Consider the following 17,904-nt stretch of genomic DNA (forward strand, 5'->3'; position numbering starts at 1 on the left):
GGCTGGAAAGAACTCAAGAAGGGGAAACTGGGCTGGAAAGATGGCTTAGTACTTAAGACACTTGATTGCAAAGCCTAAGGACCCAGGTTCGATTCCCTAGTATCCATGTAAACCAGATGGTGGTGCATGTGTCTGGAGTTCGTTTGCAGTGGCTTGGAGGCCTTGGCATATCCATTCTCCCCACACCTCAGTCTTTTCCTCTTTCTCTCTGTCAAATAAATAAATAAAACAGCTTATTAAAATGTTTTTTTAAAAAAAGGAAGGGGAAACTGAGTCACGTCAGGGCCACTGTAATCTCAGCCTCATGAATAATCAGTGATCTTCTCACTGTGTTCCAGTGCCAGCAAAAGCCAGGCCATTGTTCAGTACCTGAGCTTGCCCAGGTCGCCCTCCACTGTTGGAGGTGCCCTGTGTTGAAGGGTTTGGGAGGTGGAGGGCAGCCAGCCTCAGAGACAACGGGCAGATTGCCTGGGGCCCCTTCCTGGCTCCTCTGAAGAGCAGCACCCCTCCTCACAGGGGCAGGCAAGGCTCAGACTTCCCTTTCTCTAGTACATTCTTTCATCACTACACTGAACCCCAAAACCCCAGCTGGGGTGGGGGCGAGGGGCTTCGGGCTGAGACTCCACCTCTCTTTCCAGCTAAGCTTTCCTCTGCCTCCCTGTGTTTGCTGGCCTCACCCTATGACTTCAGAGGCAAACTCCACGCAGTATACTAGGAATATCCCCACCCTCTCCTTTCCAGATCCCAGGGACTTGGGGCCTCCCCCCCCCACCCCCCGCTCCATGACTTCAGAAGAACTACAAGTAGTGGCTCGGAGTTTTTCTAGTCCGGGCTTGGTGGCTGGATCTCAGGGGAAGAACAGCTCTCCTAACTGTGTTTATCAGAGGCGGTGTCCTCACGAAGTTACAATGGCATTGTATAAGCAGGATACCCTCCCTAAGGACCTGTCTTGGCCAGGCAGTTAATAGGGATCAGCTAGTGCCCTTTTATGTTCCTTTCTCTGGACAGTTCTCCAAGGATGTAGCAATCCCCACAATTCACAAGCTGATGTCTCTCTCGTTCTCTACTGTTTGTGTTCACAATTAATCCTTGGCAGAAGAAATATCGATGTGTCTCCATCTACGGGTAGTGGTTTTCATCATCTATTATTATTATTATTATTAGTTTTTCAAGGGAGGGTCTAGCTGTAGCCTAGCTGACCCGGAATTCACTATGTAGTCTCAGGGTGGCCTCGAACTCACGGCGATCCATTCTCTTACCCGAGTGCCGGGATTAAAGGCGTGCGCCACTACGCCCAGCTGTTATGTCACGTTCAAAATGATCCCAAGGGTCACACGGGTGCCAGTGGGCTTTGACTGATCGGAGGGAACGAACAGGTTGGATTTTGCTTTCTTTCCTATCTCACTGTCATTTCTCACACGCATCCTCCAAGCTGATGAGACCACCACTGTGGTCTGGGAATGACGAAGACGGTTACTCACTTCCAAAAGGGGACATTAAGTACATGAAAGTGAAGCTTTTCCCCATGTCACCTAAGCAAATCAGGATCAGAGCCAGGATGAGATCCCCAGATGCACCCCCCCCCCACACCCCATCTTGGGCTAGTAGAGCGAAGACGCTTGGGCAGAGGGAACATTTGGGAGCAAGATGGCAAACTGTTCACCCATCTTGAGGAAAAAAACGCTTGGTAAATCTTTTCCCGGGCTTGCAACATGCTATATTCTTTCTGCATATGTGTGGGACGCGGACGGGCACAGAGCCCGGAGAAAAGGGACGGATGGGCTCTGCCCACGCCGGAGCCGACTGACTGCCCCTCCCTCCGGTTGCCGGTAACTGGAAGTGGGCAGGCCTGGCTCTGACTCGCTCTAATTTCATCAGATCAGCAAGGCACCCCAGGAAGAGAAAAGGGAACCATCTCAGGGACATCTGCAAGAGAGCCACTCTGGACGACTATTCAGTTACCATGGAAACCCACAGTTAGGAACCGCTTTGATGGCAAGAAAATAGCTACAAACAATAATAAGCCTAAATGAAAAAAAAATGGTATGCTGTGACTTCAGAATCGTACTTGTTATTGGATTCTGTTGGGTTTAGGGCCAAGACTGTAGGTTCACATTCACAAGCACAGTAGAAGGTAGATAATGTGGCCGGGCAGGCCTTAATGCCAGCCCCAAATCCTCCTCTGGGATCGAGTTTTCTGGACGTGACCTCTCGTGAGGTCATTTATCAGAGAAAGCTAATGTCTAAATGACAGGAAGAAAGAAGATATATATATCTTGTGAAAATACCAAATACTTGCTGGGCATGGTGGCGCAAGCCTTCAATACCAGCACTCAGGAGGCAGAGGTAGGAGGATCGCAGTGATTTCAGGGCCATCCTGAGAATACAATGTGAATTCCAGATCAGCCTGAGCTAGAGTGAGACACTGCCTCCAAAAGCCATAAAACAAAACACTTGCTGGGTGTGGGGGTGCACGCCTTTAATCCCAGTACTCGGGAGGCAGAGGTAGGATGATCGTCGTGAGTTCGAGGCCGCCCTGGGACTACATAGTGAATTCCAGGTCAGCCTGGGCTAGAGTAAGACCCTACCTCAAAAAATAATAAAATAAAATTTTTAAAAAAGGCTGGAGAGATGGCTTAGCGGTTAAGCACTTGCCTGTGAAGCCTAAGGACCCCAGTTCGAGGCTCGATTCCCCAAAACCCACATTAGCCAGATGCACAAGGGGGCGCACGCGTCTGGAGTTTGTCTGCAGCAGCTGGAGGGTGCTGCCCATTCTCTCTCCCTCCGTTGCTCTCAAATAAATAAATAAAAATAAACAGAAAAAATCAAAAAGTAAAACAAAAAGCCAAACACTTCGCTGAGCAGACTATAGGACAACAGGAAGCAGAGCTGTGTGATATCATGACGTGAGCTTTCTTTAGCTGAGGCCCCAAATTTCATACAGCCAAGCTAGGTCGGAGCTGGGAATCTGTGCTCCATCTATTCTGATTTCAGGCTTTTTTGGGCTTGGAAAGAACTTTATAAAGATGGCTTGGTCCAGTCCCTCCCCTGAGTGAGGTTTCCGTTCTCTTGGCAACATCCTCACCGACTGGGCACCTGGACACTTCTGAGTCATAACCTGAAACCCAACTCCAGTGGCTTCTAGTCAGGGACATAGCGGACCTTTTTTGGCAGTGAGGATTCTGCAGCCATCTGGAGCCATCCTCACGGGCTCCATGTTCTCCGTGGGACAGATCTCAGGGATATCCTAGCATCCATTTCCAAAGGGAATACCCACGTGGAATCTGGACCCCAATAGGGGTAGACTGACTAACTGGAGGCCCCTCAGTGATCCCCCAGAAATCGCCAGTGCCACTGCAGGCCTGCTCACGTTCAAATGCACGGCATCTGTCCTGACCCCTGGGTTATTTTTTTTTTTTTCTTTTTTGGAAGTAGTCAAGAAAGGCTGGGGACAAAGGTTACCCTCTCAGGTCTACTGCACCAGATTTTAGAGCAGTGCTTTCTGGATCACAGAATCTTCACTGGATGGCTAAGTGAAGTCAAGATTCAGAGAAGGTGGTTATGCAGCCCATGACCATCTAGGCAGAACATGGCAAGGCCAAGGCAAGTGCTTCCCACAGAGGTCACTGTGTGCTGGGCACTCAAGTCCTGTGTCCGTGGTCCCAGACCCAGACATTGTTGGATATTTTACCACCCAGGGGCCATCCTCACTGTGCACCTCACATGGTGTACCCTCAGAGCACCCCAGATCCCATGAAGAAAACAGAGCTCACTGGAGTGAGGGAGGCACCTCAATGACCGGGAAGGGCCAGAAGACCCCTAAAAAGCATCTGCTGGGGAGGGCTGGAGAGATGGCTTAGTGGTTAAGGCACTTGTCTGCAAAGCCAAAGGACCCAGGTTCGATTCCCCAGGACCCACGTAAACCAGATGCACAAGGGGGCGCATGTGTCTGGAGTTCGTTTGCAGTGGCTGGAGGCCCTGACACGCCCATTCTCTCTCTCCCTCTCTCAAATAAATAAATAAATAAATAAATAAATAAAAATATATTTTTTAAAAGCATTTTGGAAGTACCTAGTCTACTTTAACTTTCAAGGCAAGAATCCAATGAGCGATAGTGAAATCTCTTTGGGGTTACATCACACACTGAATGTGAAGTCACACGAAAAAAATGCCAACCAATTCCTCTAGATTTCTTTCTTCCTCTCTCTCTCTCTTTTTCTTGAGGTAGAGTCTCACTCTAGCCCAGGCTGACCTGGAATTCATTACGTAGTCTCAGGGTGGCCTCGAACTCACAGTGATCCTCCTACCTCTGCCTCCCAAGTGCTGGGATTAAAGGTGTGCGCCACCACGCCCGGCCTAGAAGTCTTTTTTCATCAATACAAACTCTGATGGGAGGGAAGAGCCTGGATCTACAACACATAGACACAGAGTAGGCAGGAATCCACCTCCGCCAGATGCCCGGGTGCTGGTGCATCGTGGGGTGGAGTGGTTAAGGTGAAGGGTGGGTGTGGGGGGATGAGGTCTCCAGAGGGAGGTAGTGAGAGGGGAGGGTGACTCACCAGGCTGTGCATGATGGGTACGCCATCCGGGTTCACAGCAAGTGCCTCCTTGTACAGCTCCTTGGCCTCCTCGAAGCTGCCCTTCACCTCGGCCAGCCGACCTCGCATGTAGAGCACAGAGTGAGAAGTGGGAAAGAGGCCAGCGGCCTCCTGGATGCAGAACCCTGCTTCCTTGAGGTGTTTCTGCTCCATGAACAGCTCAGCTGCGAAACCAGAGGGGCCATTGGCAAGGTGAGTGGTGACAAGCTAGAAGTTGTAGCCCCAGGCCACATCCCTGAACCCAGGAAGCACAAACTACGCCACCAAGTCACGCTACAGGACGAACTTGATGTGGGGGTGTAACCACTAACCAGGTAATGATTTTTTTTTAAATAATTTTATAATTTTTATTTTACTTGAGACAGAGAGAGAATGGGGGCACCAGGGCCTCCAGCCACCGCAAACGAACTCCGGACGCGTGCGCCCCCTTGTGCATCTGGCTTATGTGGGTCCTGGGGAATCGAACCTGGGTCCTTTGGCTTCGCAGGTAAATGCCTGAACTGCTAAGTCATCTCTCCAGCCCATGATTTTTTTAAAATTTAATTTAATTTAATTTTTGAGGCAGGGTCTCTCGCTCTAGCCCAGGCTGACCTGGAATGACGTGAGGCAAAGATGAGGGGCTCTGAACACCAGTGCTATCAGGCACCATGCCGGGCCCCTCACTCCCGCCACCTCAGTCAGTATTCACATAAAGTCTGAGGAGGAGGGGCTGGAGAGATGGCTTAGCGGTTCAGGCACTTACCTGCAAAGCCAAAGGACTCAGGTTCGATTCCCCAGGACCCACTTAAGCCAGATATACAAGATGGCACACGCATCTAGAGTTTGTTTGCAGTGGCTGGAGGCCCCGGCGTGCCCATTCTCTCTTTCTGCTTCTTTCTCTCTCTCTCTCAAAAAAAAAAAAAAAAAAAAATCTGAGGAGGAGAGTACTTTCACTACTCCACTTTAGAAATGAGGAACATAGCCAGGCGTGGTGGCGCACGCCTTTAATCCCAGCACTCGGGAGGCAGAGGTGGGAGGATCGCTGAGAGTTCGAGGCCACCCTGGGACTCCAGAGTGAATTCCAGGTCAGCCTGAGCTAGAGTGAGACCCTACCTCGAAAAACCAAAACAAATAAATAAATAATTAAAAAAAAGAGCTATGAGTGGGGCTGAAGGGATGGCTTGGCGGTTAAGGCGTTTGCCTGCAAGGCCAAAGGACCCAGGTTCGATGCCTCAGGACCCACGTTAGCCAGATGCACAAGGGGGCGCGCGCGTCTGGAGTTCGTTCGCAGTGCCTAGAGCCCCTGGCATGCTCATTCTCTCTCCTTCTCCTTCTCTCTCCCTCTTTCTAAAAATAAAATATTAAAAAATATATATGAGAGCTGGGCGTGGTTGTGCATGCCTTTAATCCCAGCACTCAGGAGGCAGAGGTAGGAGGATCACCATGAGTTCAAGGCCACCCTGAGTCTTGAGGTGAGTTTGGGCATGGCTAAGGGGTTTTCTTGGCCCTGCCATGCTCAGGTGACCGGAATCCAAGTGATCCTGCCAAGGATGGCGGCAGAGCGGTGTGTGTGTTTGGGGGGCACCTCCTGAGGGACAGCCCAGGGCTCAAACCAAGTAGTGACAGTCGCTAGCTGCGTTTACAGAGAGCCGACTGACTGGGCTGGAGAGATGGCTTAGTGGTTAAGTGCTTGCCTGTGAAGCCTAACGAGCCGGGTTCAAGGCTCGACTCACCAGGACCCACGTTAGCCAGATGCACAAGGGGGCGCACGCGTCTGGAGTTCGTTTGCAATAGCTGGAGGCCCTAGTGTGCCCATTCTATCTGTCTCTTTCTGTCCCTCTCTGTCTCCCTCAAATAAACAAAAATAACATAAAATAAAAAAAAAAAGAGAGCCGACTGAGAGACTCTCCGCTTCACAACTCATCAATACCCATGGTCTTGGAGGGAGGCAGTTGTGACTGGTAACCTTAAACAACGCAGCAGAGGAGGCGAGGACGTCGCCCCGGCTCCCTCTGCAAGAAAAAGCAACTCTAGGTCTGGCCTCACCTGTTACCACCCCTTCCCAGGTTAACGCGCACACCTTTTGGCCAGCAGACAGGATCTGATGAGTCCCCGAGGCAGGAAAGTGTTGGGGGGTGGGGGGCAGAGGAGGGTGCAGTTTTCTCCCATCCAGAGTCATCTCAGAGAAACGCACATTTCGGCCCCTCGCTGCACAGACGCGCGCCCACTCCACCAGGAGCACTTTTAGAAACGCATGCTCTCCGGCCTTGCAGCCCACCCGCTCTGTCTCTCTTTCCAAGCAGCAGCCCCCGGGCTCGGCTGCCCGCTCCCCGGAGCTGGTGCCCATGCGGAAGTCACAGAAGGGTGGCAGCGTGGAGGGGGAGCGCGCGGGAGGCCAACGGCAGTCTGGCTTGTGGCTCTGCCAAGAGCTTTTCCTAGCGCGGGCTGGGCGCTGAGGTTATGCCAGTTCAGATCACGTCTGGGGTGGGGAAGGTTGACGGGCATTTCTCACGGAAGCTCCCAGAACAAAAAGGGGACCGGCAGGACTCAGCATCTCCTGCGGCCATCCCCACCCACAGCAGGAAGGAAGTTAAAGGCCTTGACTGCAACACACGGTCACTGGGTCCTTAGCAGGAACGCTGCCTGAGGTTCGCTGCGCAGTCCAAGTTTGCTACATCCCAGAAAACTACGTGTGGCTTCTGGAACCCTTAGTCAGAGGCTCCCACAGTATGGGGAGAGAGAGACTGACTCCGGGGTCCTATCCCTCGAGACAGGATGGCACTAGGAGATAGGGGCTTGGGGCCCAGAGCCTCGCAGGGCACAGCTGGCCAGCTGTCAAAACTTTGGCTGTCTTGGCCTGAGCTTTCGTTCCTCTACTCTCCTGCCGGGATCTCTGCACAGGCCGACCTCAGAACAACGCGCAACTAGGAAGCACCGACTGTATGCCCCGTTCTCCCACGAGAAAGGAAGGACAGGGAAACAGCGGGGCTACAGAAATGCTTAAAGAGACACAGGGGCAGTGAAATGACAGGTGCCACTGGTGGGAATCACAGGAGCTCAGAAGGGGCCAGGTCGATGCTGGCAGTGTGTGGTCAGGGAGGACTTTCCAGAGCAGTCCACGTCTGAGCAGAAAGAGAGGAAGGGTAAGGCCAACCCGTAGGGGACAGGATCCAGTGTGACAGAATCCCCCAGGGTCACAGAGGAGAGGGAAGAGTGTGGGGTGATAAGGCAGAATGACTGCCCGCTCTCCCTTAAAAACAAAACAATAAAAAACCAGCATCGTACTGTCTGTGGACAGGAACTCAGCTGGCCAACGGCCCATGGGTCATTGTCCCCATGCCTAGATGGTGCCCAGCAGTCCCGCCCAAGGCCAGGCCCACTTGGGTTTGGGCATGGCTCTTTAAGCTTTTTGCAATCTGCTGCCCTCAGGAGACTCTCCCAGCCACTTGCCTTGGGGATTCCTCAGAACCAGTTCATATCAACAGATCTCTGTGACAAGGAGCACCGAGGCCCCGGGCCTTGGCGCAGGGGGGATCACACGTCAAGGAGCTGGAAAAGCAGGCACCCCGCCCCGCTCCCCGCTTGGGCAGGAAGCCAGTGTCAGAGGAACAAGCCTCCCGAGGGTTCTGGCCACTCTGCAGACAGCCCCTCACAGGTCCAGTTTCCGGGGCGGGACTTCTAGCCCACAAGCAAGGCCCCACATTTCTGGGGGCTGCACTGAACCCCCTTTCCCTAGCCTCAGCGTCTCTGAGCTGATTCCCCAGCTCCCGTCGCTGTTTTACCAAACATGGTGCTCCTCTAGGCCGGCTGTGGCTATTGTAGGAGCCTGGTGGCATGGTGCCCACCACTGCCTGGATCCTCTTCCTCTGGGTCTCACTGGCAGGCCTCCTGTGCCCACCCACACCCAGGGCCTCTCTTGGCTAGAGCAGGATGAGCATTCACTGTTACTAGCTTTGCCTAGTCCAGTACACTACCTTAGCAAGCAGGGACCCCGCCCTCTCCACACCCCTCCCCTCAGCTCCTTTCTCTCTCTTCTTCTTGCTCATCTCATCATCCTCCCTGTCTACCTCTTGACCTTCTTTTGGGCCTCTCTCTTGTTTTCTTCCTCCTTGCTCCCTCCCCACACCCACTTCCCTCCGGATTTTCTCTCTTCACAGGCCCCAAATGGAAAACATCTGTCCCCTGGGGCTTCTCAAGAGCCCGCCCCCCTTCTTAAAAAAATCAATTAATTCATTTATCTATTTGAGAGAGCGAGAGAGAGAAAGGGTGCACCAGGGCCTCCAGCCACTGCAAACGAACTCCAGACGCCTGCGCCCCCTTGTGCATCTGGCTTACGTGGGTCCTGGGGAATCGAACCGAGGTTCTTCGGCTTTGCAGGCAAACGCCTTAACTGCTAAGCCATCTCTCCAGCCGTCCTTTTTATTGCTTTGTTGTAAAGGTGCTTTATTTATTTACATATTTACGAAAGGGAGGGGAGAGAATGAGAATGGGTGCGGCAGGGCCTCCAGCCCCTGAAAACGAACTCCAGACACATGCTACCTTGTGCACCAGGCTTACGTGGGGTACTGGGGAATTGAACCTGGGTCTTTAGGCTTCATAGGCAAGCACCTTAAATGCTAAACCATCTCTCCAGTCCTCCTTTTTTCCTGATACACTACCACTCCCAGAGTAGGTGGCAGAAGGGAGAAAACGTGTGTGAGGGTGGGCAATGGTGGTAGTCTCGCACTGAGCATCCCAGAGTACCCACACGCCTAGTGGCCCGTTGCCTAGAGGAGGCAAGACCCCCGTCTTGATCTCAGAGTGCAAACCCTCCCAGAGGCTGGGATCGGGGAGCTTAAACCGCGGAAGGAAGAAGGCCAGTTTGGGAGAGTAAAGAAGTGACATTTCCCAACCCGAGAGTGGATTCCCAATTGGGCTGCAGTTTATCCTGAACCACACTTCGGATGAGCTCATTGCAAAACGATGAAGGGATCTTTCTTCCTTCCTACACACTTGCAGCATGTGGCAGAGTCATTAGTTGCGGGGAGTGCTGTTGAGCACCATCTGCTTAGCCTGGGTCAGTTTGGGGAGAAGTCTTGGTGACCTGATCCTGGCAGCACCTTCATCCAACAGATGTTCAGTAGACGCCGGTGATGATGGCAGCCAAGGGACAAGGGAAGCAAACCGGAAGCAAATTGCTCCCGAGTCTCGCATGCTCAGAATAAAAAGATCCGGAGCCGGGCGTGGTGGCGCACGCCTTTAAGCCCAGCCTTTGGGAGGCAGAGACAGGCAGAAATAGGAGGATCACAGTGAGTTCGAGGCCACCCTGAGATTCCATAGTAAATTCCAGGTCAGCCTGAGCTAGAGTGAAATCCTACCTCAAAAAACCAAACCAAAACAAACAAACAAAAAAAGCAGGGTGGGGGGGGGCCACTGGAGAGACAGCTTAGCGGTTGAGGCGTTTGCCTGCAAAGCCAAAGGATCCTGGTTTGTTCCCCAGGACCCACTTAAGCCAGATGCACAAGGGGTTGCATGCATCTGGAGTTTGTTTGCAGTGGCTGGAGGCCCTAGCTCACCCATTCTCTCTCTCTCTCTCAAATAAATAAGTAAATAAAATATTTTAAAAATCTTAAAACAATAAAAACATCTGGGTACATTCTCCCATTTCCTTACTTCTGTGTACTGGTCTAGTTCCAGTTTCTTCCAGTTTCTAACGTGGCGCATGGACATGATGACATCCGCCAGGGTCCCGTGCAGTTACAACTCTGCAGTCAAATACCAGGAGTTGTGGCCAAGGGATCATGGAAGGAAGTGATGTGTGCAAATTCCAGGGTGTGTCTTGTTGGGGGCTGGGAAATGCCTTCCTCTTCTCACCCACGTTTATTTTACCCTATGCCCTGGAATGGGACCGTGACAGGGAGCCACGCTGGGCCACAGGGGATGAGAGCAATCCCCTAAGAAATCAGAGAAGTTTCTGAATTGTTACAGAAAAAAAAAAAAAAAACAGCGTATGGCTTATATGTGATTTTAGACCTCTTAATCTGCACCCAGATCTATCTTTTTTTTGTTGTTGTTTATTTGTATCTATTGATTTGGGAGCGACAGACAGAGAAAGAGGCAGAGAGGGAGAGAGAGAGAGAGAGAGAGAGAGAGAGAGAGAGAGAGAGAGAGAGAATGGGCGCGCCAGCCACTGCAAATGGACTCCAGATGCATGAGCCACCATCTCTTAATCCTACACTGTCCAGCCCTAACCTGGGGGCAATGTCCCCGCCATTCAGAGGCTGTTCTCACTCTTCTCTGTGGAGTGGTGACATCTGGATGACGTCCAGTGAAGGAAGGCTAACATATGACTCACTGAAGGGCAAGCACTTACATTTCAGGCTTCCAGAAGGCCTTTCATGGTCCCGGGAGTTACCGGCACGTGCCAAAGCCCCCAGCACAAGGCAGTGTACCTGAGTAAACCAAGGCAGGTCGGGAAAACAAAAGGCCTTGGGAGCTGTGGGCCAGGCAGCTGACTGGAGCTGATGGCTGGGTTACTGGCGTTTCTTGGAGCTGGTGTGGCTCCCAGCAAGGGTGCAGCTTTCTGTAACTGGCTTCATTCTATTAGAAGTCTGGTATAGCGTCACGTCTTAGTACACAGCAGGGGAACCTTTGCTTATTATTCACTTGCGTTGTTCATCAGTCTCACGTTCTCCTTCCTACTTAACACTCAACATGCAGACTCACGTGAGGCCCGACCCCCACGTCCTGAGCCACCCTGAGATGTTAAGTGGGGCAATATTTGCACCATTCCAATGCCGTCACGTCTAGCCCTTCTGTGAACCCTGGACCAACTCTATTTTCTGCATTCAAAGTCCAGGATGAGAAGAGCGGGGCTCATGCTGCCTACTGATGTGTCCGTACGTGGAAAACGTACAACAGAAAACCTTAGGAACAAGCACATTAACTGGCTTCTGAATGCTACCTAGACTGGGAACTGATAATCTACTTTCCATTTTTAAACTTTATTTATTTATTTGTTTTTATTTATTTGAGAGCGACAGACACAGAGAGAAAGACAGGTAGAGGGAGAGAGAGAGAATGGGCGCTCCAGGGCTTCCAGCCTCTGCAAACGAACTCCAGACGCGTGCGCCCCCTTGTACATCTGGCTAACGTGGGACCTGGGGAACCGAGCCTCGAACCGGGGTCCTTAGGCTTCACAGGCAAGCGCTTAACCGCTAAGCCATCTCTCCAGCCCTCTACTTTCCATTTGTTTCTTCTCTAGCCCCCCCTTGGAGTTTTGTTTGTTTGTTTGTTTTGTTTTTTCGAGGTAGGGTCTCACTCCGGTTCAGGTTGACCTGGAATTCACTACATAGTCTCAGGGTGGCCTCGAACTCACGGCAATCCTCCTACCTCTGCCTCCCGAGTGCTGGGATCAAAGGCATGCGCCACCACGCCCGGCTGAGTTTTTTTTTTTTTAATATATTTTATTTATTTGAGAGAGAGAAAGAGGGAGAGAGAGAGAGAGACAGAGAGAGGGAGAACGGGTGCACCAGGGATTCCAGCCACTGCAAACGAACTCCTGACGCATGTGCCACTTTGTGCATCTGGCTTAAGTGGGTCCTGAGGAATTGAACGGAGGTCCTTTGGCTTTGCAGGCAAAGGCCTTAACTGCTAAGCAATCCCTCCAGCCCGTCACCCACCTACCCGGAGTTCTACAGCCTTTCCACCGGGCGAGCAGAACAATGCAAGGGTCCTGGGTTTTGGCATTTGAGGGCAGGTTCCGGATGCCCAGCGCCTCATCTTCCTGTATTCTGGACTGCCACCATGTTCTTCAGTGGAGACACTTATCACCTTTATCCTTGACTCTCTCTTCTCCCATTCACCACCTCCCATACCATTGTCAGGTTAACAAGCCAAACACTTCCCAGGGCTTTCCTGAGCTGAGCATAAAGGCACTCGGCTTGTGAGGTCACGTGGCCTCAGCAGGCGTTGCAGAAGCCAAGCACCATCTGCTAAGCACCTACTGTGTGCTGCACCATGTCCCCTGTGAGCTCATTTTAGTTTTATTTATTTATTTGAAAGAGAGAGAGGCAGATAGAGAGAGAGAATGGGCACACCAGGGCCTCCAGCCACTGCAGATGAACTCCAGATGCATATGCGTCACCTTGTGCATCTGGCTTACGTGGGTCCCGGGGAATTGAACCTGGGTCCTTTGGCTTTGCGGGCGAGTGACTTAACTGTTAAGCCGTCTTCTCCAGACCACGAGGTCATTTTATTTTATTTTATTTTTTATTTATTTTTTTCCCGAGGTCATTTTAGATCAGGGCTGGCCAGCCGTGAGCTTCATGGGGACACAATCTGGGTGACCCTAAAGTCAGGGCTTCCCGAAGCCTGCCCTTCCAACACTCACTTGCCTGTAGATTCTGCAGTGGCAATAGTACTCTCCTGACCGCAACCCTCTCACATCGTTGCTATCAAAACCCTCTCCAGGGCTGGAGAGATGGCTTAGCGGTTAAGTGCTTGCCTGTGAAGCCTAAGGACCCCTGTTTGAGGCTCCAGGACCCACATTAGCCAGATACACAAGGGGGTGCACGTGTCTGGAGTTCATTTGCAGTGGCTGGAGGCCCTGCCATGCCCATTCTCTCTCTCACTCTCTGCCTTTTTTTTCTCTGTCTGTCACTGTCAAATAAATAAATAAAAATAAACAAAAAAAAAATTTAAAAAAAAACCCTCTCTAAGGTAGGGAGGCAGGGACCTCTTTCTCCCCACTGGTCAAGGGAAGGAGACCCATAGCCAGACAGATACGGCAAGCAGAGACCCCCAAGGCAGGGGCAGTAGTAAGTGAAGGAAGTGGGGGTGGAAGAGCTTACTTTTCTGGAAAGTTCTCTCTCCACAATGAGGATCCCTGAGCACCCACTGACCTGGGGCCCTCCCCAATCTCACTAGACTTACTGCCAGGACGAAGACCTCTGCACCCAAACCCTCTCTAAGACTGGGATGGGAGGAGCTTGAAGAGGGAAAGAAGGGGCTGGACGGATGGCTTGGCAGTTAAGGCATTTTTGTCTGCAAAGCCAAGGGACCCAGGTTCGATTCCCCCAGGACCAGATGCACAAGGGGGCGCACGCGTCTGGAGTCCATTTGCAGTGGCTGGTGCACGCATTTTTTTTCTCTCTCTCTCTCTCTGTTTCTCTGTGTCAAATAAATAAATAAATATATATATATATATATATTTTTTTTTTTTTAAAAAAAGGAAGCAGGAAGGCAAGTTGGGCAAGAGCAGGCACTTGAACTCAGACTACAAGGCCAAGTGATCCTCATCAGAAATCCCCGCCTCTCCTCTCTCTTCCAGGCAGGGCTCTGAGCACCTGGTGGCTTTAGTCATTTCGGTGTCACCCGGAGCTGGGTTCAGGGGGATACTCACCAGCTTGGAGCCAGATCTGTTCCAAAGTGGTCCACAGCTGCATGGGGCCCTGCTTCAGGACGGAACTGGGTACGGTTAGCTCCGACATGGCCTCCTCCAGCCGCGAGGCTGCAATAGATGATGTCCTCCGGGTGCCTGTGATCAAAAGGACACGGGGCTGAACAGGAGTCAGGGTGCCACACGCTGTGGGACCCGTGAATGCACAGCTGTCTGTAACAGGGCACTCAGGATAGGCCAGGGCAGGGCAGAGTAGCTTGTGCTGGGCAGCCCAAATGTAGCTCAAAGACCCAGTAGTGGGCTGGAGCAATGGCTTAGCGGTTAAGGTGCTTGCCTTTGAAACCTAAGGACCCAGGTTCGATTCCCCAGCACCTACGCCACCTAGATGCACAAGGTGGTGCGTGTGTCTGCAGTTCATTTGCAGTGGCTAGTGCCCCTGGTGTGCCCATTCTCACCCCCCTCTCTGTTTCTCTCAAATACATACATAAATAACTAAAATATTTGTTTTTTAAAAAAGACCCAGTAGTGAGGGCCTTATCCCCCATAGCTGAGGAGATGAGCTTTTTTCTTTAGAGAGATTTTTTTAAAAAAATTTATTATATATTTGAGAGAAAGAAGCAGACAGAGAGAGAGAGAGAATAAGTGCACTGGGGCCTCCAGCCACTGCAAAGAAACTCCAGACACATGTGCCACCTTGTGCATCTGGTTTATGTGGGTCCTGGGGAATGGAACCTGGGTTCTTTGGCTTTGTAGACAAGTACCTTAACTGCTAAGCCATTTCTCCAGACCGAGATGAGCTTTCAAAGAGGAAGTCAGACAAAAATCCCGCTGAGAATCTATCCCTTAGGAAAACAATCTCAACTGTCATTAAAAACACTCATTCAATACGATGGAGAGTGGAGTTTCAAAGGGGGAAGTGGGGGGGAAGGAGGGAATTACCATGGGATATTGTTTATAATTATGGAAGTTGTCAATAAAAATATTTTAAAAACACTCATTCAGGTCTGGAGAGATGGCTTAGTGGTTAAGGCATCTGCCTGCAAAGCCAAAGGACCCAGGTTCGATTCCCCAGGACCCATGTTAGCCAGCTACACAAGGCAGCACACGCTTCTGGAGTTCGTTTGCAGTGGCTGGAGGACCTGGTGCGTCCATTCTCTTTCTGTCTGCCTCTTTCTCTCTCTCTCTCTCTCAAATAAATAAACAAAAATAAATTAAAAAAAAAAAACACTCATTCTGGGCCAGGTGTGGTGGCGCACGCCTTTAATCCCAGCACTAGGAGGCAGAGGTAGGAAGATCGTGTGAGTTCAAGGCCACCCTGAGACTACAGGTGAATTCCAGGTCAGCTTGAGCTAGCTCAAAAAACAAAACACAGTAAAACAAAACAAACAGAAATCACCTGAATGTTCAACAACAGGAACTGATTAAAAAGTCAGTGAGGGTATAATCATGTAAGATTCTGCAGTCACTACAATAACAGTGTGCACATGCGACGCTCGTGGGGGGAGATGCTTACGTTACATGGAAAAGCATGTCACAGAACAGTGTGATCACGTTAAAAAGAAAAAAAAAAAAGAAGCATGGGGCTGGGAAGCTCTCAGTCAATGAAGTGCTTGCCTTGCAAACATGTGGACCTGAGTTTGATCCCAGAACCCATGTTTTTTTAAAAAAAAAAAAAAAAAAAAAAAGCGCCGGGCGTGGTGGCGCACGTCTTTAATCCCAGCATTTGGGAGGCGGAGGTAGGAGGATCGCCGTGAGTTCAAGGCCACCCTGAGACTACATAGTGAATTCCAGGTCAGCCTGGACTAGAGTGAGACCCTACCTCGAAAAATAAAAAAACCAAAAAAAAAAAAAGCTTGGTATGGTGGTGCATGTATATAATTCCAGAGCTGAGAAGACAGATTCCTAGGGAAAACAATCTGAAGGGTCATTTACGAAGGTGGTAAAATGAGAGATATGTGGACCTCCTCATATTACTCATGTATACACTATTATTATTATTTTACTTATTTATTTCTTAGTTATTGGAGGTAGGGTCTCACTCTAGCCCAGACTGACCTGGAATTCACTATGTAGTCTCAGGGTAGCCTCGAACTCACAACGATCCTCCTACCTCTGCCTCCCGAGTGCTGGGATTAAAGGTGTGCATCATCACACCTGGTTTATTATTTTTAAAATATTTTATTGATTTATTCGAGAGGGAGAAATAAAGGGGGGGAGAGAGAATATGGGCACACTAGGGCTTCCAGTTGCTGCAAACGAACTCCAGACACATGTATCACCTTGTGTATCTGGCTTATGTGGGTCCTGGGGAATTGAACCTGAGTACTTTTTGGCTTTGCAGGCAAACACCTTAACTGCTAAGCCATCTCTCCCGCCCCACATTCTTATTTAATATGTGTCAAGGTCCCATCTGAGACTGTGAAGTGAAGGTTCCTTGGGCAGTGACTCAAGTCTGTCTGTGCTCTCCCCTGTGGCAGTTCTGGGTGACATGGCCCTTGGTCAGGATATATAAGCTGTTGACATTTATAATTCCAACGTAGGTGAAATGCGAGCCCAATCTCTCTCTCTCTCTCTCTCTCTCTCTCTCTGAGGCAATAGCAGCTTCAATAAACTCTGGAGACATGAGGGTAAACTACAGATGATTTTGGTTTAGAGATAATGGTATGGAGTCTTAATAACCAAACAATTATTTTTATTAATTATTAATTAATTGCAAGGAAGCTACCTTTCCCTTCAGCCATCTCCGGGGGGGGGGGGCGCGGTGGCTCCCCAGGCAGCCAAACACCCGTGCAATGTGCCTCTGGAGTTACGTATTATGTTTTGCCTGTTGAAATCCACCCTATCACTTGGCCACAAAGTACAATTTAGCTCATGTCTCTGAGACAGTGAGAGAGAGCAATTCTACCAAATACGTTCTTGTGTTTTTTTTTTTAATTTAATTTTATTTTATTTGTTTGAGAGAGAGAGGGAGAGAGAGAATGGGCATGCCAGGGCCTCCAGACACTGCACACAAATTCCAGACGCTTGTGCCCCCTCGTGCATCTCGCTTATGTGGGTCCTGGGGATTCGAACCTGGGTCCTTTGGCTTTGCAGGCAAGCGCCTCAACTGCTAAGCCATCTTTCCAGGCCTTTTCTGGTGTTTTTGAAGAAGGTGTTCAGCTCTAATCCGGTCTTTGGCTTAAAGATGCATGTGTACAGTATCTGAATTAATTTGAATGTCACAAGCCTTGGGATTCAGCATGAGTTTTTCCAGGGAAGAATCGGCCTTGGCTAAGAATAGAACCGAGTTCAGCTTCTTCCCTTCCTTCCTTCTTTCCTTTCTTCTTCTCCCCCCTCCCTTCCCTTTCTTCCTTTCTTTTGTTTTTTCGAGGTAGGGTCTCACTCTAGCCCAGGCTGACCTGGGATTCACTATGGAGTCTCAGGGTGGCCTCGAACTCACGGCGATCTTTCTACCTATGCCTCCCGAGTGCTGGGATTAAAGCCACGCCAGGCCAGGCTATTCCTTTCTATTTGACTCAAGCCTCCAGCCATGGCAGCTTTCCACAGCAGTCTCCTCTCTCTTCACTCTGTCCAGGTGGAAGGGCCCCTTGGTAGCCCATTGTGTCTGCTTACTACCCAGCCCAGAGCCAAGGTCAGCCCTGAGAGTTCCTGGGAGACAACATGATGCTGTCTCTGGGTCTGGCCAATCTTACCAGAATCTGCATCATGGGCATCCGGCAGGGTCAGGTGTATGCCGCTCTGTTTCTTGACCATGAGGCCCTCACTGAAGCTGCCATCCTTTTCCAGGCCCCTGGAGGGAAAAGAGAGGCAGGGCTCCCGTTAGGAGAGGACTGACGACCCTCGCTCGGGCTGACAGGGACCTCGCCAGCTCTAGAGTTGGGAGCTCAGACCGAAGTCCCACAGCCAACCAGGGCAGCCGGGTAGGCAGGGAGACCAGCATGGGTCCTC

At 50.7% G+C, this 17,904-nt stretch overlaps 1 protein-coding gene across 1 annotated transcript in view; it reads right to left on the bottom strand.

Annotated features, from left to right (window-relative positions):
• The window catches only part of Ttc7a (tetratricopeptide repeat domain 7A), a 115,459-nt gene that overhangs the window by 13,360 nt on the left and 84,195 nt on the right, over positions 1–17,904 (bottom strand). The window contains exons 13-15 of the mRNA XM_045137642.1: positions 17,649–17,746; positions 13,960–14,094; positions 4,560–4,762 (exon numbers count right to left, since the gene is read on the bottom strand). Of these exons, the coding sequence (XP_044993577.1) occupies positions 4,560–4,762; positions 13,960–14,094; positions 17,649–17,746 (436 nt within the window). The remainder of the gene's footprint in view (positions 1–4,559; positions 4,763–13,959; positions 14,095–17,648; positions 17,747–17,904) is intronic.

This window comes from Jaculus jaculus, chromosome 18 (assembly GCF_020740685.1).
Source record: "Jaculus jaculus isolate mJacJac1 chromosome 18, mJacJac1.mat.Y.cur, whole genome shotgun sequence".
NCBI lineage: Eukaryota > Metazoa > Chordata > Mammalia > Rodentia > Dipodidae > Jaculus > Jaculus jaculus.